Source organism: Capra hircus, chromosome 6 (assembly GCF_001704415.2).
Source record: "Capra hircus breed San Clemente chromosome 6, ASM170441v1, whole genome shotgun sequence".
In the NCBI taxonomy this organism is placed as follows: domain Eukaryota; kingdom Metazoa; phylum Chordata; class Mammalia; order Artiodactyla; family Bovidae; genus Capra; species Capra hircus.
In genome coordinates this window covers 66999151-67026192 of record NC_030813.1, presented here as the reverse complement: position 1 = coordinate 67026192, position 27042 = coordinate 66999151, and the positions used below count along the sequence as shown (strand labels likewise).

The window sequence follows — 27042 nt, the reverse complement described above, 5'->3', positions numbered from 1 at the left end:
GCATATAAGTTAAATAAGCAGGGTGACAATATACAGCCTTGACATACTCCTTTTCCTGTTTGGAACCAGTCTGTTTTTCCATGTCCAGTTCTAACTGTTGCTTCCTGACCTGCATATTGCATCATGTCATTTGCTCTGCGAGCTACTCTAGTGGTTCAGACGATAAAGAATCTGTCTGCAGTGAAGGAGTCTTGGGTCCAATCCCTGGGTTGGGAAGATCCCCTGGAGAAGGGAATGGCTACCCACTCCAGTATTTTTGCCTGGAGAGTCCCATAGACAGAAGGGCTTGGCAGGTTATAGCCCATGGTGTCAGAGTCGGACATGACTGAGTGACTAAGCACACACACATGCACATTTGCTCTGCTCCTCAAGCAGTGCCTGACACAGATACTGCTACTGCTAAGTCGCTTCAGTCGTGTCCAACTCTGTGCGATCCCATAGACGGCAGCCCACCAGGCTCCCCCGTCCCTGGGATTCTCCAGGCAAGAACACTGGAGTGGGGTACCATTTCCTTCTCCAGTGCATGAAAATGAAAAGTGAAAGGGAAGTCGCTCAGTCATGTCCGACTCCTAGCGACCCCATGGACTACAGCCCATCAGGCTCCTCTGTCCATAGGATTTTCCAGGCAAGAGTACTGGAGTGGGGCGCCATTGCTTTCTCCTGACACAGATAAGAAGTCAATAAATATTTGTTGAATGAGTAGTGAAAAAGAGCCCACCAGCCTCCATGGAACTCATGGGGCCCCAACCAGTGTGGTAGAAATTCCAGGGAGGAAATATCTTCAATTTTAATGTTTGGATTATGGGCACAGCTGTTGATGGAAAGAGACTTGGACTTGGTTAGGATGATTTGAGTTGAATTTTAGCTTTGGCATTTATTAGCTGTGTGAATCTTTAATTTTTTTAAACTTAAACTTGTTTATTGAAGAATAATTTATTTACAGTGTTGTATTAGGTTCAGATATATAGCAAGTGACTCAGTTATATGTGTATGTATGTATATATATATATTTTCAGATTCTCTTCCATTATATGTTATTATAAGATATTGAATGTAGTTCCCTGTGCCATATAGGTGGTCCTTCTTATTTATTTATTTTATGTATAGTAGTGTGTATATTGGAGAAGGATGGAAGAGCCTGGTAGGCTGCAGTCCATGGGGTCACTAAGAGTTGGACACTACTGAGCGATTTCACTTTCAATTTTCACTTTCCACTTTCATGCATTGGAGAAGGAAATGGCACCCCACTCCAGTGTTCTTGCCTGGAGAATCCCAGGGACGGGGAGGCCTGATGGGCTGCCGTCTATGGGGGCGCACAGAGTTGGACACAACTGAAGTGACTTAGCATCAGCAGCAGCAGTGTGTATATGTTAATCCCAAACTCCTAACTTATTCCTCCTCTTGCTTTCCCCTTTGGTATGTGAGTCTATTTCTGTTTTGTAAATATTATTTGCATCATTTCTTTAGATTCCACATATAAGTGATATCATATGATATTTGTCTTTCTCTGTGTGACGTACTTCACTTAGTATGATAATCTCTAGGTCCATTCATGTTGCTGCAGATGACGTTATTCTTTTTTATTTAGTTGCTCATTCACGTCAGACTCTTTGCAACTCCATGGACTATATCCCACCAGGCTCCTCTGTCCATCAGATTCTCCAGGCAAGAATACAGGAGTGGGTAGCCATTCCCTTCTCCAGGGGATCTCTTGACCCAGGGATCAACCCTGGGTTTCCTGTACTTCAGGCAGCTTCTTTACCATCTGAGCCACCATGGAAGCTCTGTTCTTTTTTATAGCTGAGTAGTATTTCACTGTATACATTACTATATCTTCATCCATTCCTCTGTTGATGGATATTTAGGTTTAGTGATGTGAATCTTATGGGAAAATTACTCAAACCTTGTTTCCTCAGCTGTGAAACAGAGTTACTTGTAAGGAGGGCAAAGTACGTGAAAGGGCAGAAAAACAATGCTACAGTTTTTCGGTAAATAGTGGAGATAAAAATATGCAGATAAAAGTGCCATATGTAACCACGAAAAGCTAGAATTTAAACTACAGAGGTAGGAATAAGAGTTATCATCTGGGAAGACAGCAACAAAATTAATGACAGACTGGATGAAAGGAATGATAAAGGAAAACTTGTGAAGAGGGCCAATGCTGCCGTGGCTTTCTTCCCACATCACTGTAGCGGGCTGTGTGTAGAGAACTCGCCCTTACAGTCCTGTCAAATTCTCAAGATCTGGAAGTCAGACAAACAAATGTTGAAGCATCCACAAGGAAGTCTTGTGAAGAAAATTCATGACGTAAAATAAGTAAGTTAGGGCAAACCAAGCCAAACTCTGATAAAATATTCCCTTCTGATGCAATGGAATCCTTATCAGTAGCCCTTCAATTAAATGTGAAATCATACATAGGAAGCCAGAAAGGTTACTGAGGTTTCTTGTTAGTTTGTGTCTACAAAAGGTTATCTTTTGTCCAGAAAAGACAGCAAAGTACTTTAGAAAGTTGACATTTTATTATTTTTAAGAAGATTTTTCCTGTCAAATAACACTATTATGTGATAATCATTATGGTTTAGATACTATTTTGCTTTTATTTAAATATGATCTTTATTTGGTCTTAAGGGATTTTTAAAAAGAACCCATTGCTGAAATAAATTCTGTGCAAGAATTTTCTGAAGTTAATTTTGCATTTAAAATAATCGTATAAGTAAGAATTTCTAGCTCCACATTACCCAATTCCAAAAGTAGACAACACAGAATTTATCCTAATTCCCAAATGGGCATAAGGAAAACTTTTAAAGCAGACCTACCTTTCTTTCCTCATTCCAGTAACTAGAAGTTTTAGCAATGTGATGTGAATTGAGAAAGCCCCAGTTTAATCTAGAAACTATTGAGTCAGATTAAGAAAACAAAAAAATCAATATCTTCTTCAATACAAGCAGCATTTTATTTTTCATATTAAATTTTTTCCCTCAAATTGGGACCTGTGTTTTAATCAGCATATACTTTGATAATTTGTTATTAAATAATGCCTTATTGGCAATGCTGTTTTAGAATTTAGGAACTAATTACAATAAATATTTCTGGTTCACCAGAAATACATTGCATCAAGAAGTAATTTTGCTCTTAAAATCTGTTTCTAAGTTTTCCTCCTCAAGTTCCCCAACTTAAAGTAACTATTATTTAAAAGACACATTTAATTGAATAATACTGTCTATAGGAACACTATGGTTAATTATCTATTGCATTATTTTATCTATTCTTACACAGCAACATCCTTGCCTTCTAATTTCTACTGGAGTCAGTAGTAAATGCCCAGGGAAGAAAAACAAACATTCCCCTCTTTTCTCTACCTTATGAAAATCAAGTTGGAAGAGCAGCAACAATAAATGAATCTATTTCCAAAAGTGCCCTTCCTTTCCCCTCAGAGAAATGACTCTGCATGGTGCCTATTATGTAGTTGGCTTATGCAAAATCATTTGACCCTCATGAGAATGTGCACAAATTCAAGACTAGAATTACATGTTTCAAAGGCAAGAACATTCTGGGGAAAAAACAACATTTTACATGCACACTGGGGCAGAAGGGATGATAGGAAATTTATACAATTTCTTGAATATAAAAGGCTTGAAATCAAGAGTCTTAAAAAGTAATTCCCTTTTATATTTCTTGGCTATTAGCAAATTCTCAGTTGAGTGATTTTCTGCCCAGATTCAAGTTTTTAGTCATTCTGTGTCATGTGCAATTATGATTCTGTCTTTGTAGTAATTTTTTCCCTACCGTTGGTAAGTACCCTGTTTTTATTGTTTCTGTCAGGTATTTTTGATCAGCAAATCCAGTTGTTCTTCATTAAGTCTTCCCTAGTCATTCACGCTACATTGAGTTCTTGCTCTTTTGAATTCCATTGGCATTTGTTGTGTTATTGACAGCTGTGGTATAGAGGGATGAATGCTGGCCTGAGAGATGGAGGACCTGTGTATCAGTCCCACCTCTGTTACTGACTGTTGTTGTTACTAAGTTGTGTCTGACTCTTTGTGACCCCATGGAGCTACAGCATGCCAGGCTTCGCTGTCCTCCACTGTGTCCCAGAGTTTGCTCAAATTCACATCCATTGAGTCAGTGATGCCACCCAACCATCTCATCCTCTGTTACCCACTCCTCCTCCTGCCCTCAATCTTTCCCAGCATCAGGGTCTTTCCCAATGAGTTGACTCTGTATCAGGTGGCCAAAGTACTGGAGCTTCAGCTTCGGGATCAGTTCTTCCAATGAATATTCAGGATTGATTTCCTTTAGGATTAACTGGTTTGATCTCCTTGCAGTCCAAGGGACTCTCAAGAGTCTTCTCCAACACCACAGTTCAAAAGTATCAATTCTTTGGCACTCAGCTTTCTTTATGATCTAACTCTCACATCCATACATGACTGCTGGAAAAACCATAGCTCTGACTAGACGGACATTTGTTGGCAAAGTGATATCTTTGCTTTTTAATATGCTGTCTAGGTTTGTCATAGCTTTCTTTCCAAGAAGCAAGCGCCTTTTAATTTCCTCGCTGCAGTCACCATCCACAGTGACTTTGAAGCCCAAGAAAAAAATCTGTCACTGCTTCCACTTTTTCCCCTTCTATTTGCCATGAAGTGATGGGACTTGATGCCATGATATTCATTTTTTGAATTTGAGTTTTAAGCCAGCTTTTTCACTCTCCTCTTTTACCCTCAAGAGGCTCTTCAGTTACTGAGAGTCCTGCAAATCACTTTTTGTCTATGTCCCTAGCTACCTATTTGTCTATCCATCCTGTCCATCCATCTATCACATTTCCATCTACCTACATATCTATGAGGACTTTAGTTCCTTCATCTATAATGAGAGTTTATAATCCTAATAGGATTACTTTCGAAAACTCTATAAAACTATTATATAAGTATAAAACATTATTATTTTTGTCCATACCAATTATTTTGAGACATATGTTAAGGTTTCAGACTATTATTTATCATTTTTCTCTTTTCCCAAAGGAATTTGCTATTAGAAAATCTTTTTTTTTCTTTTGTACAGCTCACACTGTCATGAACATAATAGAGCCAACTAAAGTATGATTTTCCTTATTATCTTGTATTTTTTAAGTGATCACTCAGTATTCTGTGTTTTCTTTGCCTTGGTGGGATAAATGAGCCTTTTGATGATCTCATCCAATATGGTTTATCATCAAGTATATAAACCCCAAAGCTGATGACTCCTAAAGAAAATAATGTAATATAAAATGAAGGATAACATGTGATATTATCTATGAATATAAATATGGATCTTGTGGTATATCATTATACACTTTTTGGCCTCTTTCTTTCATAGGCCATTAGGAATTATCTTCTTTAAAAACTGTTTTTAACATTATAACCCTCTTTGTGTTAGCTTAAGGTAGCTCCAAATGGAAGTTACTCAGAATACATAAATTTGAAGATCTAGAATTTCCACATAATAGCTGTGCACTCCTCAACAGATATCTTAGCTTTTCCAAAATAGGCTTCGTGTGTAATACAGAAATGATATCACTTTCCTGGGTTGTAGAAATGAGATCATTCTGAACGAGGAGATTTGAGCACTTGTTTTGGTGCCTGGCACAAACCTGATTTGTAATCAGTTTTCTTGATACTGAATTTTTCATGAATTGTTTCATATTTTGGATGGACATAAATTTACTCTTACCTCTTGTAAGCCAGCTTTTCTGCTTGTAGCACAATACATAGAATTGTATCATTTTGAACTCCACTGTCTGTACCTTCTTTTGGCTTGTAATGCTCTCCCACACCAATGCATTTTAATTTCCTTCCTGAAAGACTTCAGTGTCATATTTGTGAAACTTGCCCAGAACTCCCACCTCGCACTCTTGTGAAGCTGAATGCATGTTTATGCCTATTTGTGTTCTGTCTACATATTTTAGTTTGGATTTTTCTTCCTTTCTGATTCCTTTATTTCCCATTTTGCATTATGAGTTTGATGAACTCCAAAAAAATGCGCCCTTCATTTTTTGGCCAATCGTGCAATTTTATAGCATGAAGGAGACGAAAAAGCCATGGAAGTGATCCTTCTCAGGAGTGCCAATTTGGAGGAAAATAAGGTCATAGTCTCTGAGCTGACCCTGAACTGTTGACATGGGCAGTCATCTATTTTAAAAAACAGGATCATGGTATAACAATTAGTTTGTGATTAGTAACTTTTATTTATTATAGACATCATTCTATGTGATTAATAGTCTTCTAAAGCATCTTTCAAGTAACTGAGTTTTCTGTTGTTTGTTCCATAATATTTTAAACCAGTTTCCTTTGTTGAATGTTTAGGTGATTGCTATTTTTTTTAAAGTAAAAGCTGTACAGAGATGAAGATCCCTGTAGATAAATCCATGTGCACAAACTGTGATTTTTTATGATAAATTTTTAGAAATACTACAGTGTCAAAGTATATGCATTTTTAAAATACATATTTTTTGATACATATTGCCCAGCCCAGCTGTGATCTAGAATAGTGATTGCCCTCTGGCTAGGCGAGAGTGTTTTTCTCCACACATTTTCCCAGTACACAGATGTTATCCCTCTGTGAATATTAGCAGCTTGATTTTGTGATCACAAACATACTTCTTTTCTTTCTTTTCTGAAAAATTTGTTATGTGATATTTAAAGAGTACACTCCATTTGTAGTTATTACAAAATATTGGCTATATTCCCTGTGTATACAATATATCCTGTAGCCTATCTTACACCTAGTAGATTGTATCTGCCACTCCCTTACCCCTGTATTCCACTCCATTCTTACTGGTGACCACTAGTTTGTTCTCTGTGTCTGTAAGTCTGCTTCTTTTGGTTATATTCACTAGTTTGTTGTATTTTTTAGATTCCACATGTCATATCATATAGCATTTGTCTTTCTCTGACTTATTTCACTTAGCACAGTACCCTCCAAATCCATCCATGTTGTTGCAAATGGCAAAATTTCAAATGTTTCTTTTTGGTGATTTAGTAGGTTTCAGTTATATATATATATGGATATATATATATACACACACACACATATACATATACACACACATATTACATTTTTATCCATTCGTATTGATGGACACTTAGGTTGCTTTCATATCTTGACCATTGTAAATAATGCTGCTATATATGTATGTGTCTTATTGTACGTCCATAATTATTCTGACTTGCAGATTTATTTTATGATGTGAACACATTAGTCTATCATATCAAATGAGTTTATAAATATATAATTCTTATGTGTCTTCTCCTAAATGTAATTTTCTTACCTTCCCAGGTGCCTGCATGAACATCACCCACAGCCAGTGTCAGATATTGCCCTACTACACCACACTGACATCTCCCCTCTCCATTGTCAAAAGCATGGAAATGGAGAAGTTCCTCAAATTCTTCACGTACCTCCATCGCCTCGGTTGCTATCAACATATCATGCTTTTTGGCTGCAGCCTGGCCTTTCCCAAGTGCATCAGGGATGGTGCTGACAGGTATTTTGGAACCAAAAGCATTCAGTGATAAGAGTCAGTGGCAGCAGGAGTGTCTGAGAGTCATCTCAAGCTACTGCCTTTTGTTTTGATTATTGTTAAAGGAGGAAAAAAAAACCACACCGGTCATAGCCAGTGGTAATTCTTTTGAAGTAGACATTTTTGAAAAATCTGGGATAATTTTATTTTTGGCAAGAAATTCAGGCTGGTTATGGCGCCATCAGTCGTAGTAGTCAGTAAGTGTTTTGGTCTTCCAGCAGAAGACAGCACACTCAAAAGGTGATGGAAAAGAGAGGATTTATGGAGGTGTGGGCAAGGTTAAGAGAACAAGGGATGGTCAAGGAGCAGACAAACCTGGAGAGGGCTGTGGGCAAGGGGTCTCCCAGCAAGTCAAGTGCTGTCACTTAAGACCAAGGAGCACGGACACTGCCAGCCAGTTGGTCCTGCAGGGAGAGAGAGGAGGGCATAAATGCCCTGACCTCACTCTCCTCCTGCCTTCCTGTCTGCCAAGGCCTCACACCAATTGCTCTTGCCCACAACCATTGGGCAAGGGCAAGTAATTGATGTGAGCACAATAGATGAGATCCAAAATCTCATCCCAATATCATCAGCTCCGAAGTTCCAAATCTCATTTAAATCTGATCTGGGTAAGACACTGGTGATTCTTATGGTCAACACTTGAACCCAGAGCGTTTGAGGAGGAGGACAAAGGATAGGAGCGGAGGGTCAGAGGCTGTCCAGCATGATGTCAAGTAGGATTAGAAATGATTTTCTTTGGGGGGCCCTGAGGGAGAACATGTGAGTTAGTGTGTTTTGTAAGCTCATTTTTTTTAAAACAGAAATATATGGACATGTAACATTAGTTCTGGGTGTACCACCTGAAGCAATATATGTGTGTGTTGTAAAGTGATCACAACAGTAAGTCTAGTTAACATTCACCACTACACATAGTTAACAGGTTTTTTTTTTTTTTTTCTGATGAAAACTTTTAAGATCTTCTCTCTTAACAACTTTCAGACATGCAATGTGGTATTATTTACCATAGTCTCCTTGTTTACATTATACCCCTATGCCTTATTTATTTTGAAATAGTATAATTTCAATATTACATTAAATAATTTTCTATCAAAGTAAATCAATATGTTATGGAATATTTGAAATTGTATAGAGCTTTTTAAATTTCAAAGCATTGTTAAGTACATAATCTTATATAACATCAATTATTTTCTGAATTAATGTTAGAAACTTGTCAGGGGTGTTAACAACTAATCTCAAAAATATACAAACAACTTCTGCAGCTCAATTCCAGAAAAATAAACGACCCAATCAAAAAATGGGCCAAAGAACCAAATAGACATTTCTCCAAAGAAGACATACGGATGGCTAACAAACACATGAAAAGATGCTCAACATCACTCATTATTAGAGAAATGCAAATCAAAACCACAATGAGGTACCACTTCACACCAGTCAGAATGGCTGCGATCCAAACATCTGCAAGCAATAAATGCTGGAGAGGGTGTGGAGAAAAGGGAACCCTCCTACACTGTTGGTGGGAATGCAAACTAGTACAGCCACTATGGAGAACAGTGTGGAGATTCCTTAAAAAATTGCAAATAGAACTACCTTATGACCCAGCAATCCCACTGCTGGGCATACACACCGAGGAAACCAGAATTGAAAGAGACACATGTACCCCAATGTTCATCGCAGCACTGTTTATAATAGCTAGGACATGGAAACAACCTAGATGTCCATCAGCAGATGAATGGATAAGAAAGCAGTGGTACATATACACAATGGAGTATTACTCAGCCGTTAAAAACAATTCATTTGAATCAGTTCTGATGAGATGGATGAAACTGGAGCCGATTATACAGAGTGAAGTAAGCCAGAAAGAAAAACACCAATACAGTATACTAACACATATATATGGAATTTAGGAAGATGGCAATGAATACCCTGTATGCAAGACAGGGAAAGAGACACAGATGTGTATAATGGACTTTTGGACTCAGAGGGAGAGGGAGAGGGTGGGATGATTTGGGAGAATGACATTCTAACATGTATACTATCATGTAAGAATTGAATCGCCAGTCTATGTCTGATGCAGGATACAGCATGCTTGGAGCTGGTGCATGGGGATGACCCAGAGAGATGTTGTGGGGAGGGAGGTGGGAGGGGGGTTCATGTTTGGGAATGCATGTAAGAATTAAAGATTTTAAAATTTAAAAAAAAATAAAAAATAAAAAATAAATAAATAAATAAATAAAAAAAAAAAAGAAACTTGTCAGGGTAGTAATGAGAGAATGAATTGTATTTTTAAATTCAAATAGGTTTTATGTTATTTGTACCAATTTAATGTATAAAGAATGTTTTGAGTATAACAAAGGTATTTATTATTTTAACTGGAAAAAGCCTACGTTACCATAAAATAAAAACCAAGTAGAGAAGAAACAATAGATTCTAAATTGTAGAAGTAAGTATGCAAGCACTGTTAACAGACACAGCTTTCAGGAAAATGTTTCCTTGAAAGACTCATTTGCAGAGAATGCTTGCATAATAAAGAGAGAAACTCTGTTAGGTCTTACTTAAGAGTCAAACTTTGTAATAGTGGCAGAGAACTATCTGTTATGTTCCTAGAACAGTGGCATTATAACGTGGTGGTGGTTACTTTAATTTCCTAGGGTGACTGTAACAAATTACTACAGGCTGGGTGTTTTAAACATAAATTTATTCTCTCACAGTTCTAGAAGCTAGAAGTCCAAAATCTGTCTGGGCTATGCTCCCTCTGGGGGTTCCAGGGAGAGAATGCGTTTCCTTTCTTTGCCAGTTTCCAGTGGTTTCAAGCATTCTTGACTTGTGGCCATGTCACTCCAATCTCTGTCTCCATCTTCACATTGCCTTCTTCTCTGTGTATCTGTGTTTGCCTTTTGAAGACACTTGTCACTGGACTTAGGGCTTACGCGTGCAGATAAGCCAAGATGATCTCATCATCGCCAGATCTTTATATCCGCAAAGGCCCTTTTTTACCAAATAAGGCCATATTCATAGGTTCCCAAGGTTAAGACCTGGCCATGTCTTTTGGGGGCCACCATGGCTATGGTTTTTCCAGTGGTCATGTATAGATGTGAAAGGTGGACTGTGAAGAAAGCTGAGCGCTGAAGAATTGATGCTTTTGAACTGTGGTGTTGGAGAAGACTCCTGAGAGTCCCTTGGACAGCAAGGAGATCCAACCAGTGCATTCTAAAGGAGATCATTCCTGGGTGTTCTTTGGAAGGACTGATGCTAAAGCTGAAACTCCAGTACTTTAGCCACCTCATGTGAAGAGTTGACTCATTGGAAAAGACTGATGCTGGGAGAGATTGGGGGCAGGAGGAAAAGGGGACGACAGAGGATGAGATGGCTGGATGACATCACCGACTCGATGGACGTGAGTTTGAGTGAACTCTGGGAGTTGGTGATGGACAGGGAGGCCTGGTGTGCTGCAATTCATGGAATTGCAAAGAGTCGGACATGACTGAGCGACTGACCTGAACTGAACTGATTCGACACACAGGCTATAAGTTGTGCGTCTGAGCCTACTCGTCTGTAAAATGTAGATAATCATCATGCTTTACAAAGTTCACGTGAGGATTAAATGACAGTGTGAGGCTTTTATGAAGAGCTTGGTAAAAGTCAGCAATAGCTCTCAGTGGACCCAAAAGAGGAGGCAGTACTGATGACACTGAGAGCACAGAGTATTGCTACTATATGCTAGATATTGAAGGATTGCAGAAAACGTAAGATATTGTATGAATGGAAAGAAAATTAGGTAGAATACTCAAGGTTGCTGGAGTTGGATTCTGTTTCTCCATAATTTCAACAATTTCACTTATATCTCTTTGCTTTAATTTCTCTATGGACTCATGAGTATGTAAATAAAACAAAGAGAGAGAGTGTATTCAGCCTCCAGGAGACTCTTAAACTCATTTTGATCATCTTTTTATGATAATTCAATCTCTACTCTCAGCTAAATCAGTTGTAATATTCTAGTTAAGCTGCTCAGAGTCTGCAGGGCACTTTTAGGTAAAATTTGTTTTTCTCCTGACCTAGTTCATCCTGAGAAATGCTCTCATGTAAGAGTTTTCCATTTTCTCTGTTATAATGGATAATAATTTATAGTCAATTTTCAGGTATCTTTTGGGGACTTCTCCTACTTTTTATAACACTTATTGTTGTATTATATTTACTTTTCTAATTGTACTTTCAGACCAGTGTGCATGAGACCTGCAAGCTAAATGTAATAAGCACAATCAGTTCAGAAAGGTAAAACATGCAAACTAATTCTTATCCTATTATATATCAAATATTTTTTTATATTTCACTATTTTGGATCATTTGTTTTACTGATTTTCTCTACTATTCAAATAACGTGTGCTCACTCAATCATGTCCAACTCTTTGCAGCCCCATGGACTCTATGAGACTTCTCTGTCCATTGGATTCTCCAGGCAAGAATACCAGAGTGGGTAGCCATTCCCTTCTCCAGGGATTCAAATAATAGAAAATTGCTTTTATTCTATCCTAGAGAAGACAGATACTTAATAATATTTAGAGTTAAATTTTTAAAGATCTACTGTGATATATAAGTAGTACATTTTTTAATCTGTCCCTTTAAGATCTCAACTATACTCAGCTATATTATATAGCAATGAACTTACTCTATAACAATTAAACTGTTTAATTGAACAGTTTCATTAATAGTTTCATTTACTAAAGAATAAATGTGTGTATCAGGGACTATAATACAGGGTAATTAAAGGATATCTTGTAACACAGGATAATCCATAGTTATATTGATTCAATAAACTATATCTCAAGGTATAGAGATTTGGCTGATAAATGATTTAGGTAGCTCTAATATTATGTGACTTAGAAGGAATAGCTTAAAAATATCAGAAAGTTGGTAGAGAGAAATGAGCAGTTCCTAGGCCAGTAGAATGACAGCTATTTCTGGATGACTTTTGACACACTTTAAGTCTCTGTGTTTGGAAGAGGAGGCAGCCATTGCAGCCACATGCTTTTGATATATAACCATCACCCTTTCCTACAGGGTTGAAATAATAGGCCTATGACTTTACAAGCTGAAGCAGGGTTAATGGCCTGAAAGGTGCAGCCTTGGCTTTGTTTCTAGAAGACACCCAGGAGATCCTGCTAATCTTCATTACCCCACTTACACCTTCTAGCACTTTGCAGAGGAACTTTGCTCATGAAATAAATTCTTAACATTAAAAAATGGAATATTTGCTATTGATTTTTTCCTCTGGAGTGTTGATTTGTCTCTCCATCCTTAGCAGATATTTTTAACATCTGTAGAAAGGAAATAATTCTTATTTACTGTTTATTTTGGTAGCTCGTATACCATATTCAAATGATACGGTGAGGATGAACATGGTTCCTACCCAAGGGGCTAAGTCGCTTTAGTTGTGTCTGACTCTTTGCAACCCCACGGACTGTATAGCACTGCAAACCCCTCTGTCCATGGGATTCTTCAGGCAAGAATACTTGCCGTTTCCTCCTCCAGGAAATCATCCCTTACCCCAGGGATAAATTCTGAGTCTCCTGCTTTACAGGCAGATTCTTTACCGCTTGAGCCTACACAAGGATGACTTGCAAATTTGTAAAGTGTTCCATGTTTTTTGCTTTTTGATTAAGACAACTCATATAAAGTATTTGTGCTTCCCTGGTGGCTCAGACGGTAAAGCGTCTGCCTGCAATGCAGGAGACCTGGTTTGATCCCTGGGTTGGGAAGATCTCCTGGAGACGGAAATGGCAACCCACTCAAGCACTCTTGCCTGGAAAATCCCATGGATGGAGGAGCCTGGTAGGCTACAGTCCATGGGGTCGCAAAGAGTCAGACATGACTGAGTGACTTCACTTTATAAAGTATTTAGCTCAATACCTGAGTCATCATGTCCCAATCAAAGTTTAGCTAATACATCAATTTTGGAGTCAATATTTCTCATGCCAGACCTAATTGAATTTGTCCAAAAAAGTATGAAATATGTCAGTTTCTGTTATACATATTTTAGTCATGAAAATAGATAAATCATATGAAAAAATTATTTATCTATCCACATAACTAGGGACTAAAGAAAGCTTATATCTCAAACCTGGGATCTATAGGATAGTTTTCTGCCATGTATTCAAGTTTCATAGCTTTGTGGAAGGGGTTGAGGGAGGTTTCTCAAACGAACTTCTTTAAAAGCACTATGCTTTCCCCTGAATAAATAATATGTTCCCTGGACATCAGAGAACTTAATCTGGCAAATGCAGAGAATGCGCTTGAAAGTCTGGGGACAGATGAAACCTGACTTAAACCACAGCCCTGCCAATGTGCAGCTATAAGGTTTTGGCACTTCAGTTGACCTATCTGACCTTCAGTTTCCTCTCCTGTTTAGTGAAAATGATAATTCCCACCTCTTAGTTGCATTGCATTTGTCAAGTCAGCAAATCTTGAAGACCCGTGAGTGGCCACAGGACTTGAAAAGATCAATCCTCATCCCAATTCCCAAGAAGGTTAGCACTAAAGAATGTACTAACCATCGGACAATTTCACCCATCTCCCTTGTTAGTAGGGTCATCCTTAAAATCTTGCATGCTAGGCTTCAGCATTATGTGAACCAAGAACTTCAGATGTCCAAGCTGGGTTTAGAAAAGGAAGAGGAACCAGAAGTCAAATTGTGAACATTTGCTGTATCACAGAGAAAGCTAATGAATTCCAGAGACACATCTACCTCTGTTTCACCTACTATGCCAAAGCCTTTGATTGTGTGGATCATAATAAACTGTGGAAAGCTCTTAAGGAGATGGGAATATCAGATCACCTTACCTGTCTCCTGAGAAACTTGTATGTACGTCAAGAAGCAATAATCAGAACACCGTATGGAACAACTGATTGGTTCAAGATTGAGAAAGGAGTACGGCAGGCTGTCTGCTGTCACCCTGTTTGTTTAATCTATACGCTGAGCACATCATGAGAAGTGCTGGGCTGGATGAGTTACAAGCTGGAATCAAGACTGGTGGCAAAAACATCAACAACCTCAGATATGTGGATGATACCACCCTAATGGCAGAAAGTGAAGAACTAAAGAGCCTCTTGATGAGGGTGAAGGAGGAGAGTAAAAGAGTCAACTTAAAAATAAATATTAAAAAAACTAAGATCATGGCATCTGGCCCCATTCAGTTCAGTTCAGTCGCTCAGTCGTGTCTGACTCTTTGTGACCCCATGAATCGCAGCACGCCAGGCCTCCCTGTCCATCACCAACTCCAGGAGATCAATCAGACTCACGTCCATCGAGTCAGTGATGCCATCCAGCCATCTCATCCTCTGTCGTCCCCTTCTCCTCCTGCCCCCAATCCCTCCCAGCATCAGAGTCTTTTCCAATGAGTCAACTCTTCACATGAGGTGGCCAAAGTACTGGAGTTTCAGCTTTAGCATCATTCCTTCCAAAGAAATCCCAGGGCTGATCTCCTTCAGAATAGACTGGTTGGATCTCCTTGCAGTCCAAGGGACTCTCAAGAGTCTTCTCCAACACCACAGTTCAAAAGCATCAATTCTTCAGCGCTCAGCCTTCTTCACAGTCCAACTCTCACATCCATACATGACCACAGGAAAAACCATAGCCTTGACTAGACAGACCTTTGTTGGCAAAGTAATGTCTCTGCTTTTGAATATACTATCTAGGTTGGTCTTAACTTTTCTTCCAAGGAGTAAGCGTCTTTAAATTTCATGGCTGCAATCACCATCTGCAGTGATTTTGGAGCACCAAAAAATAAAGTCTGCCACTGTTTTTACTGTTTCCCCATCTATTTCCCATGAAATGATGGGACCGGATGCCATGATCTTCGTTTTCTGAATGTTGAGCTTTAAGCCAACTTTTTCACTCTCCTCTTTCACTTTCATCAAGAGGCTTTTTAGTTCCTCTTCACTTTCTGCCCATTATTCAATGGCAAATAGAGGGGGGAAAGGTGGAAGTAGTAACAGATTTCCTCTTCCTAGGCTCTAAAATCACTGCAGATGCTGATGGCAGCCATGAAATCAGAAGACATTTGCTTCTTGACAGGAAAGCTGTGACAAACATAGGCAGCGTGTTGAAAAGCAGAGATGTTACTCTGCCAACAAAGGTCCATATAGTCAAAGCAATGGTCTTCCCAGTGGTCATGTGTGGTTGTGAGAGCTGGACTGTAAAGAAGGCAGAGAGCTGGAGAATTGGTACCTTCCAACTGTGGTGCTGAAGAAGACTCCTGAGAGTCCCTTGGACAGCAAGGAGATCAAACAAGTCAATCTTCAGGGAAATCAACCCTGAATACTCATTGGAAGGACTGATGCTGAAGCTTCAGTATTTTTGGTCCTCTGATGTGAATGGACGACTCATTGGAGAAGTCCCTGATGCTGGGAAAGGTTGACAGCAGAAGGAGACTAGGGCATCAAAGGAAGAGATGACTATATGGCATCACTGATGGAATAGACATGAACTTCGGCAAACTTTGGGAGATGGTGAGGGACAGAGAGGCCTGGTGTGCTGCAGTCCATGGGGTCACAAGGAGTCAGATATGACTGGGTGACTGAGCAAGGGTTTGTGTGTATCAAAAAGAGTGATTTATACACAGTGCTCATACATGCTCTGTATACTCTAGCACACAGTAAGTTCTCCATAAAAAGTAGTATTATTAAATAATAAGTAAATTATTATTTTTAACTATAAATAGTATTATTATTGATGTGATAGTCAAAGATGGTATGATGGTATGTGAGTTTCTGGAAGGGTATAAACTTCTTCACCTCCTTCAGAGATACAAAATTTGCATATTTTTCTCATTCTTTTTATCTTCTAATTCATTTTCCTCTTTGCTGCCAAAGTGACAATTTAAAAACACAATTAGCACTATTGTATGTTATATGAAAGTTGTTAAGAGAGTAAATCCTATGAGTTCTCATCACAAGGAATTTTTTTCTATTTATTTAATTTCGTATCTGTATGAAATGATAGATGTTTTCTAAGTCTATTGTGGTAATCATTAGCTGTATATTCTAAACGTATACAGTGCTGTATGTCAGTTGTGTCTAAATAAGACTGAAAGGGGAAAAAATAAAAACACAAATTAGGTGATGTCATTCTCCTGCCCCTACCCTTTCAAAGGTTTTCCCTTAGACTTAGATTACAAGCTCAACTTCCTGCTGTGGCTTTTCAAGACTTTCTTGCTTCTCTGGTGTCATCAACCCTACCACGGCGACACTGACCTTTCTCAAAAATGACAACCTTTTCCCATCTCCCTTTGCACGTACTTCTCCCTTCATCAGGTTGGATCTATCTCCTTGAACTATGTCCTCTCCTCAAAAGACATCGCCACAGAAATCTTCTCTGGTCACCCTTGGTGGTTCTATTGTCTTTCACTGCAGCCTGGCTGTGTCCCTTTTCGCTTGTCTGTATGTCCTCTGTCTAACTTCATAAGCCCCACAGTGGCAGAGAACTTTCTGCATTGTTGTATAGCCAATGTCCAGAGCAGTGCCTAGCTTATAGTAGGCACTCAATAAATATTTGCTGGAATGAATGTATCAATAAATAAACTCTTCCATTAGGGAGCTCTCCTAAATGTCTGGGTCAATGGGAATTCAAAGTACTTTGACAGTAGTTGGGGATTGCTTTTTATAATTGGTATGTTCCTAAAAATTCATGCCTAAACCATTCTATACATGTTAAATAATTACAGTTTTACATTGAGTTGTATGGTATCAAAGATGATTTAGTTTCCTTCTGGATCAGGAAACACTAGATTATACTTGAGGGTTGGTTTGGTGGTTCAGTGCTTTTCTTTTAATATTGACTCATATGCATCAGTTAAAAAAGACCTTAGGTCAACTTGAGTTGAAAATCTTAGACCTAAGGTTCGTTTATGGAGCAGAAACAAAACAATTATGTCTAGAGAAAAAGGGCCAGAATAGTGATTCAGAATCTGTTCATGTGAAGAATAGTTGGGGCACCTGGTGGTGTGAGGGCCCTGAGTGTGCACCACAGCCACCAGCAAATGCTCCTGGGCCACAACCGGAAGAGCAGTTTTTCTCTGTACTTCCACAGGGCAAAAAGAAAACCAGTAACTGAAAGTCATAAAGAAGTAAAGTCTAACTTGACTAAGGACTTCATGAATACTAAAGTTGTCCTGTCATTGTGTTAGTCGCTCAGTCATGTCCAACTCTTTGCGACCTTATGGACTGTAGTTCGCCAGTCTCCTCTGTCCATGGAATTCTCTAGACAAGAATACCAGAATGTGTAGCCATTCCCTTCTCCAGGGGATCATCCCAGCTCAGGGACTGAACCCAGGTCTCCCACATTGCAGGCAGATTCTTTACCATCTGAGACAGCAGGGAAGCCCCACTAAAGTTGTATATATATGGAAATGTTGTCTCAAGAAATGGTGAGTTCCCTGGAGAAGGAAATGGCAACCCACTCCAGTACTCTTGCCTAGAAAATTCCATGGATGGAGAAGCCTGGTGTGCTACAGTCCATGGGGTCGCAAAGAGTCGGACATGACTGAGTGACTTCACTTTCACTGAGCCCTCCTGGAAAAGGAAATGGCGACCCACTCTAGTATTCTTGCCTGGGAAATCCCATAGACAGAGGAGCCTGGTGGGCTACAGTCCACGGGTCACAAAGAGTTGGACAAAACTTAGCGATTGAACAACAGCTGAGCCCTGTGCAGAGACTGTGCACACGTACTGTGTCACTGAGGATGGTGGGGTTACTCAGTAATTTTTCATTGATGACATTAGTCTCATATTCTGCAACGACAGTCTAGCTGCGTTGAGGCATTATCCTTGCCCCACATCACCTATGATATTCCCATCTGTCCTGAACTGAGCACTACTCTGCAGTGAGAGCAGAGTCCATCCCTCTCAGGGAACGCAGGTGATCTGACCCTGTCCCTGTCCTGGTCTGGGGGACCAGCTGTCTTTGTGCTACAGAAGGATCAGTCACACCTCCCTCAGTTCCCTTCATAACAGTGACAAGGTGCTGCTTCCTGTGGGTCCTCTCCATTCATTTTCACACATACAGCGCCTGGCCCTTCCTGTCGGGGCTTGTGGTACCCGGGCCACTGGGATCAGAGGTGGAAGCAGCAGTGACAGCATCTGCTAGGCTGTGGCTCAGCTCACGGCTTGAACACTTGCCTGCTTGTTGTTGATAAGCTGGGATTCCCCCTCCAAACAAAGTGCAGACCCGATGAGTGTCTGATGAGGTTTCTGCTACAGAGCAGGTCTTTTACAGATTCTGCAGCATCACTCTTGACCTTCACTGATTTTACAGAATGTTCACTAACCTCAGAGTTTGGGGTTTAAGTTGCTTTTCAGTTTTTGATCATCACCACTTAAGGATATTGATCTCTGTCTCACAAAATATGGTTTCTCGATTGCATAGGTTTTTGTGTGTGTGTGTCCGGTTTTGTAAAAGTAAATGCTACAGGACAATCATTTTGTCCCATTCTTACTGTATTAATACTAGTTAGTTTTCTGATGAGCCTAAGGAAAACCGATACTAATTTATGAAATACAGTGTAGGATTTACACTGGATTGTTTGGATCTAGTTCAAACCCAGTCGAACTGGAACACAGTAATCTAGAGAAATGCTGTGTATCTGCCTTTTTCTTTCTCTCTCCTTTTTACCCACACTGTGGGGCATGTGGGATCTTAATTCCTCAACCAGGGATCAAACCAGTGCCCCATGCATTGGCAGAGTGGAGTCCTAACCCATCAGACCACCAGGAAGTCCCTGTGTGCCTGCCTTTTGATCAGGCGATTTTGTTATTTAATTGCCGACAATAAATCACTATCTTTGCAAAAAAAAAAAAAAAGAAATGGTGAGTTGTTATTACTAGAGGTATTTCAATCAACTGGTGAGGACTTAGTGGAGTCACTGTGACAAGGACTCTAGCATCTTATGGTCAATTAGTTTCTTGTGGATGAAGGGGCAGGTTCAACAGTGGCTCATGGTTCTAACTCAAGGAACTCTAAAAACCTATGAAAAAAGATGAAAAAAATTAAATTTACCATGACTTTTTTCAGGGACACTTTTATATTTGCTTTGGGAATAATAGACAATTCAGTTGGAGGGCCTTGTGGGAGTTGTGTTGACATCCAATGGATCCAGTAGCTGCAAACGGTCACCTAACTGTCTTTAGAAAGGATGAGCTGAGTTACCTGCAGGACTTCTCCTGCCCAGTGGGGCTTGTACGTTGGAACCCTGCTAGCCAAAGCCCTCTTTCTGTTGTAACTGTCAGGTTGTCCCCTAAATGAACGTTAAAGAAATGCTTACAGTGTATCACCTTGGGGAAATGTTAAATTACCTGCTGGAAACACCTCCGTATCTTGATTGGCTTGGCTCTTGCTCAGAGTTGAAAGGTTTATGGTAGAAAGCAGAACTTTTGACTCTAGGTATTTAACTTATTGACAGGAGGGAAATATATTAATATATCTTCCGTTACCTGAATGTTATCACCAGAGATGTTTCAGTATTCACTTACATAACAAGTCACCGGCCATAGAAATTAGTTTCTGCAAAAAGCTCCCAGTCAATATTTTGTTAAGATCTGCCTGCTTTTCACCCTGAATTATGTGTTTTGCTTCTAAAATCACGACTGGAGTTCTGTGTTGCTATCTTCTACTCACCTTGTGTTCATCTTTTAAGCTTTTGGTTTTGCTACAATCCTGGTAGCTAAATAAAAGTTCTAGGCATATTTTGTTTCAGCTACTCTAAAGGAGAAAAAAAAGTGTTGACAGAAACAAGAGGTATTTAAAATTTCTGTTTTTGGAAGACACAATTGATTCACTTTTTATCAGTGCCCTAGGCTTCCTTTTTAGAAGTAACAGTTCCCTGGAATAATGAGTCGATACTCTAGCCCCATTATTTAAAGTTACAGTGAATGTTTCCTGTCATTTACAAATACACAGATAAAGTTTTCCTCTTTCAACTCTATCCATTTACTAAAGACAGCCAAATCAAAAAGATGGCCTCTAGGTGAATAGTCAAGATAGGCACCAAAGTTGATATAGGAATGAATTTTCAAAAATATTTGCTATACTGGAATTACAAAACCTCTTTTCCACCATCCAATTTATATTCAGAATTGCTACTACTACACGGCATTAAATTACTACCGCATTGTTGAGTTTGATTTCTACTGCTAACCTTTTAGTAAAAAAGTAACAGATTTGTTTGTTTATAATGTAATTTTAGAAGGCTTACTATATTCTTAAAGACATGATTTTGTAAGACAGCATGTGCCACTCACCTATGGAAATGCGATCCTGAAATAATCTTAAAAGCCAATTGAAAATTATGGTTAAAACAATTTTTGAAGAATTCATAAATTAGGTAGTCCACATAAACTTAATTACTTTTTTTTACTGCTGATTTGTTTATTAGAGATTTTTATCTATGTCCCAAGAACTCTAATTGTGTCACATTTGAGAATAAATGGAAACATGGCAGGAAAAAATTTTTTCATGATTATATTTTTAAAGAATTTTTATGGGTCTAAAAGAGGCTTTGTTGCTAATACCAAGCAAAAATTCAGAAAGTCATCTGCCACTTATTTCCCTGATTTTTATCTGCTAACTAGAAAACAGCAGTCTTTTCAGCTACAGCTGTGCTGTCTCCCTGGCTGTTTAGGTGGTCGGTTGTATCACAGTTCACTTCTCAGCCTCAGGCAACATGGGTGATTGAGTCTGCTTAAGGCCATTACTTATAAAACATCAAATGATAAGTAAAGTTCCATGTTATGTGCCAGAATGGCTCAAAGTATGGATAATAGTCAGATAACTAATATTATTTTTATTTTACAAAGACACAACGCTGTTGAATCAGGACACAGGAGCTCAAATCTCCCTGAAAATGCCTTGTCAAATTACTGACAAAGTCTCAAGCACACATATTTCATCAGACTCAGTGGAGTAGTTTGTTTACTTTTGTCCTCAATTATATGGATGTGACTAGAATTTAGATTTAGTGCTAGTGACTCACTGCATTCAAAAATCCCTATATCAGGCATCACTTCGTGATGTGCAAAAAAATCAAAACAGCTGCAAAAAATAGTTGAACGATTGCAAATTTCTTTTGTGACTTGTTAATTCTCTATCCCATGGGCCCTGGTAAGTATGTCAAGTGTTAATGAGAATCAGGATCATGTTGTGTAGAAGGTTATGGAATTTTATATTCTCTTTTGGGGGTGTTTCTGTGGTTTTACATTATTCACACTTGTCTTAATTCGAGCCGTGTTTATCGGCGGGCATTTCCTCAGGTTCTCTATTTTAAGGATGACATTTTACTATTGATATATAAGCAAGACACTTATCCCCTGGAGAAGGAAATGGCAACCCACTCCAGTATTCTTGCCTGGAAAATCCCATGGATGGAGGAGCTATATGGGCTATACAGTCCATGGGGTCACAAAGTGTTGGACACAAATGAGTGACTTCACTTTCTGTTCATCTATAGAAGTTTTACTGCCATTTGCCCTTACATGGGAATTATTTCAGGATTCAACCACATAGAATTTGGGGGCAGTGGGGGAGGAAGAAACATGCGAGCAAGGAGAGAGTGAGATTTTGTACAAACCATTTAGTTGGGAGTTAGGTAGTGGTGACTCTGCTCCTGACTTTGCTACTGACAGCTTTGTTCCAAGAGGCCACCAAATTATTCTCTGCATGTGATTCTTTTACTTCACAAACAAATATTTTTGGAGTGCTTGTTGTATACTGTATTTGGCAGCAAACAAAATAGACAAGATCCTTGACTTCATGAACCACATATTATGTTGGAGGAAGATCAGCAATGAGCAAATAAATAGATTTTTAAAAATTATTTATTTATTTATTTTACAATACTGAATATTTTTTATTGAATGCACTTTTCATAAGATAATACTTAAATTGAAGAAAGTAGGGAAAACCACTAGACCATTCAGGTATGACCTAAATCAAATCCCTTATGATTATACAGTGGAAGTGAGAAATAGATTTAAGGGTCTAGATCTGATAGATAGAGTGCCTGATGAACTATGGAATGAGGTTCATGACATGGTACAGGAGACAGGGATCAAGACCATCCCCATGGAAAATAAATGCAAAGAAGCAAAATGGCTGTCTGGGGAGGCCTTACAAATAGCTGTGAAAAGAAGAGAGGCGAAAAGCAAAGATATAAGCATCTGAATGCAGAGTTCCAAAGAATAGCAAGAAGAGAGAAGAAAGCCTTCTTCAGCGATCAATGCAAAGAAATAGATAAAAACAACAGAATGGGAAAAACTAGAGATCTCTTCAAGAAAATTAGAGATACCAAGGGAACATTTCATGCAAAATGGGCTCGATAAAGGACAGAAATGGTCTGGACCTAACAGAAGCAGCAGATATTAAGAAGAGGAGGCAAGAATATACGGAAGAACTATACAAAAAAGATCTTCACGACCCAGATAATCATGATGATGTGATCACTCATCTAGAGCCAGACATCTTGGAATGTGAAGTCAAGCGGGCCTTAGAACGCATCACTGTGAACAAAGCTAGTGGAGGTGATGGCATTTCAGTTGAGCTCTTTCAAATCCTGAAAGATGATGCTCTGAAAGTGCTGCACTCAATATGCCAGCAAATTTGGAAAACTCAGCAGTGGCCACAGGACTCGAAAAGGTCAGGTTTCATTCCAATTCCAAAGAAAGGCAATGCCAAAGAATGCTCAAACTATTGCACAATTGCACTCATCTGACATGCTAGTAAAGTAATGCTCAAAATTCTCCAAGCCAGACTTCAGCAATACGTGAACCGGGAAATTCCTGATGTTCAAGCTGGTTTTAGAAAAGGCAGAGGAACCAGAGATCAAATTGCCACCATCTGCTGGATCATAGAAAAAGCAAGAGAGTTCCAGAAAAACATCTATTTCTGCTTTATTGACTATGCCAAAGCCTTTGACTGTGTGGATCACAATAAACTGTGGAAAATTCTGAAAGAGATGGGAATACCAGACCACCTGACCTGCCTCTTGAGAAATCTGCATGCAGGTCAGGAAGCAACAGTTAGAACTGGACATGGAAAAACAGACTGGTTCCAAATAGGAAAAGGAGTACGTCAAGGCTGTATATTTTCACCCTGCTTATTTAACTTATATGCAGAGTACATCATGAGAAATGCTGGACTGGAATAAAGATTGCCAGGAGAAACATCAATAACCTCAGATATGCAGATGACACCACCCTTATGGCAGAAAGTGAAGAGAAGCTAAAAAGCCTCTTGATGAAAGTGAAAGAGGAGAGTGAAAAACTTGGCTTAAAGCTCAACATTCAGAAAACGAAGATCATGGCATCTGGTCCCATCACTTCATGGGAAATAGATGGGGAAACAGTAAAAACAGTGTCAGACTTTATTTTTGGGGGCTCCAAAATCACTGCAGATGGTGATTGCAGCCATGAAATTAAAAGACATTTACTCCTTGGAAGAAAAGTTATGACAAACCTCGATAGTATATTCAAAAGCAGAGACATTACTTTGCTGACTAAGGTCCGTCTAGTCAAGGCTATGGTTTTTCCTGTGGTCATGTATGGATGTGAGCGTTGGACTGTGAAGAAGGCAGAGCGCCGAAGAATTGATGCTTTTGAAGTGTGGTGTTGGAGAAAACTCTTGAGAGTCCCTTGGACTGCAAGGAGATCCAACCTGTCCATTCTGAAGGAGATCAACCCTGGGATTTCTTTGGAAGGAATGATGCTAAAGCTGAAACTCCAGTACTTTGGCCACCTCATGCGAAGAGTTGACTCATTGGAAAAGACTCTGATGCTGGGAGAGATTGGGGGCAGAAGGAGAAGGGGACGACCGAGGATGAGAGGGCTGGATGGCATCACTGACTCAATGGACGTGAGTCTGATTGAACTCCCGGAGTTGGTGATGGACAGGGAGGCCTGGCGTGCTGCGATTCATGGGGTTGCAAAGAGTCAGACACGACTGAGCAACTGAACTGAACTGAACTGAATACATAAAATTTTTTTTTAAATAATACTATGTCAAGTACAGATATACTATTGATAAATGCAATGGAAAAATAAAAAAAAAAAAGGAAGTGGAGAGCTTTGTAGTGTGGGTATGATGACAAGGGGTTAGATTTTAAGTAAAGTATCATTCAGGAAAATCTCACTGAGAAAAAGATGTGGAAACCCAGGATCCATGAAGATATGGGAATTCAGGAAGTGAGGAGAGACAGATATCGTGAGTTCTGTGATATCTGCCCCAAATGAGAAAGAGGGCATGAAGGAAACAATCCTGCAAGCAGATACTGTTGGCAAGGATGCAAGTGTTGGGGAGTAGATATAAGGGAGAGTTGGAGGGTCTTGCCAGGCACATGTAGAGCTTGGGAGCTCCCTTTCAGCTTCTGACAGTTTTTTCAACAAAGATGGAAAGTTATTAATATATTTCTTTAGCAAGCATTTATTGGCACCTACAATGTGCTAGGTGCATTGTTAGATGCTGTGGATACTTTGATGACTAAAACACATTTTGCCTTCAAGGGACTCCGCCTAATAAGGGACCAGACATGAAAACAATTACATTAATGTCCAATGCAATCAGTTTAAAAAGGTGTGTGTTATGGGGACAACACAGAGGGTCTCTCCATTAGGCAGTATTAGGGAAGGCTGCTCCAAGGGAGGAAGTAATAGCTGAATTATATTTGGGAGGATAAACAGAAGTTTGCCATGTGGACAAGGTGGAAAAAGAGAACAGCCTAAATCTATTTTGTATCAGGGGAACTACAACTAGCTTAATTTTATGAGAACAAAAAATAAGAGAATAAATGGATGTGAGGGAGCTTGGGAAAGTAAAATTAGTGATACTTAGTAATCAGTTGCATATGAATGGTGAGGGTGAAGCAAAGGTTTGTAGGCTTGGGGACTTGGGTAAACAGTATTACCACCAAGAAAGTCGTTTATCTCAAAGGGAGACTGGTGGCTATGGTGGTGGTGGGAGATAGCGGGGTGTTGTTGACATAAAGTCTTCATCTGGTTCAACAAGTGCATGACCATAATTTTCCTTTTAGCAGAGATAAAAGCAGCTTTCTTTCTGGAGGAGATGATGTGATTTATACTGTCGTCCAGTGCTATGCTGGTAAATTGGCTCCCTGAAAAACAAAACTATTATTTGTAGCATTTGCTGATTTTTGTGGTGTAAAGACTCCTACTAGATTTCAAGCTAATAATAGTTGAACGGTCTCCTTGCACAGCACTAATTTTGTCCCCTGAGAGATATTTGCTGAGCTCCCGCTTGGTGTGAGGCATGCAGCCGTGTGCTGGCTCTTTTTCCTGTATTTCTCTTTGTTCACTTCCCACCCTCCTCCAGCCCACTCTTCCCCACAGGTTAGTTTTAACAGTAGGTCTGCTTTCTAGCTTCTGGTGGCTCAGAGAGGCAGTCCTGATCTCCTCATTTTTTCTTTACTTTCTACACCTGGTTTGGAATTGCCTGCCTCACTGTGAGAGGCTGTGGCTCCTATCAGGCGGCCTTCTGCACACAGCTCTCTCCGAGTTCCAGTAACTGCTTCTTCACCTTTTCCCTTGAATCTGGGATGCCAGCAGCAATCTGTCCCCACAGGCTGCACTACCCCTAGTTGGTTTTTTGAAACCTTTCCAGCATCTTTGTAAAAGGGCCTTTCGTTAAATGCTCTGCAGTGACCCTACTTGAGCAAGCTGTTTCTTTCATGCTGGAACTATGATTATTGCAAATGAAAAATAAGACAGACACAGTCCTGGATTTTTAAGAATTTCAGACTAATGTGACCAAAAAATACCTTGACTTCTCCCATGATCTCTCTTCTGGTGTGAGACACTGACACCCATAAACGTTCACCAGCATGGTTTTCCATGCCCATGCCTAGTGAAGCTGGGAAGAAAGGGAACCTCTTTCCTGCTCCCATTATGCCCCACCTAAGCCATATGTCTCCTGAGGTCACTTGAGGCCACCAGAGATCTGGACGTAGGAAGCTGGTGCCATTGGTCTATCACAGAAAGAGCCATCTGTTGCTATTCATGTTTTCTGACAGTGCTGATGAATTCATGCTCCTGTGTGATTTGTGAGTTTATACCCCTGTGTTATCTGTGGACTCATGTTTATGAGATGAGGTCAGCTAGGTGAGACATTCTGGAGCACCGGGCTGGCATCATAGCACTGGCTATGAGATCTTTTTAGGTTTCAATTTTCTCATAATTAAAAGGAGGAAATAGGAGTAGATTTTCTTGCAAGATCATCCGTCATTAGCATTCTCTTCATAACTAAAGTCTGCAGCTCTGGGAGCTCCCTGACTATGACCTTGTGAGAGCTGTTCACTGAACAACTTGTTTTGGCTTCAGTTCAGTTCAGTTCAGTCGCTCAGTTGTGTCCGATTCTTTGTGACCCCATGAACTGTAGTTCGTCAGACCTCCCTGTCCATCATCAACTCCCGGAGTCCACCCAAACCCATGTCCATCGA

The 27042-nt window shown here is 39.6% G+C and overlaps 1 protein-coding gene across 1 annotated transcript in view; it reads left to right on the top strand.

The window, feature by feature from the left end:
- Nucleotides 1-27042, top strand: part of CORIN (corin, serine peptidase) — a 301718-nt gene that overhangs the window by 111795 nt on the left and 162881 nt on the right. The window contains exon 4 of the mRNA XM_018049422.1: nt 7312-7519. Coding sequence (XP_017904911.1) covers nt 7312-7519 — 208 coding nt within the window. The remainder of the gene's footprint in view (nt 1-7311; nt 7520-27042) is intronic.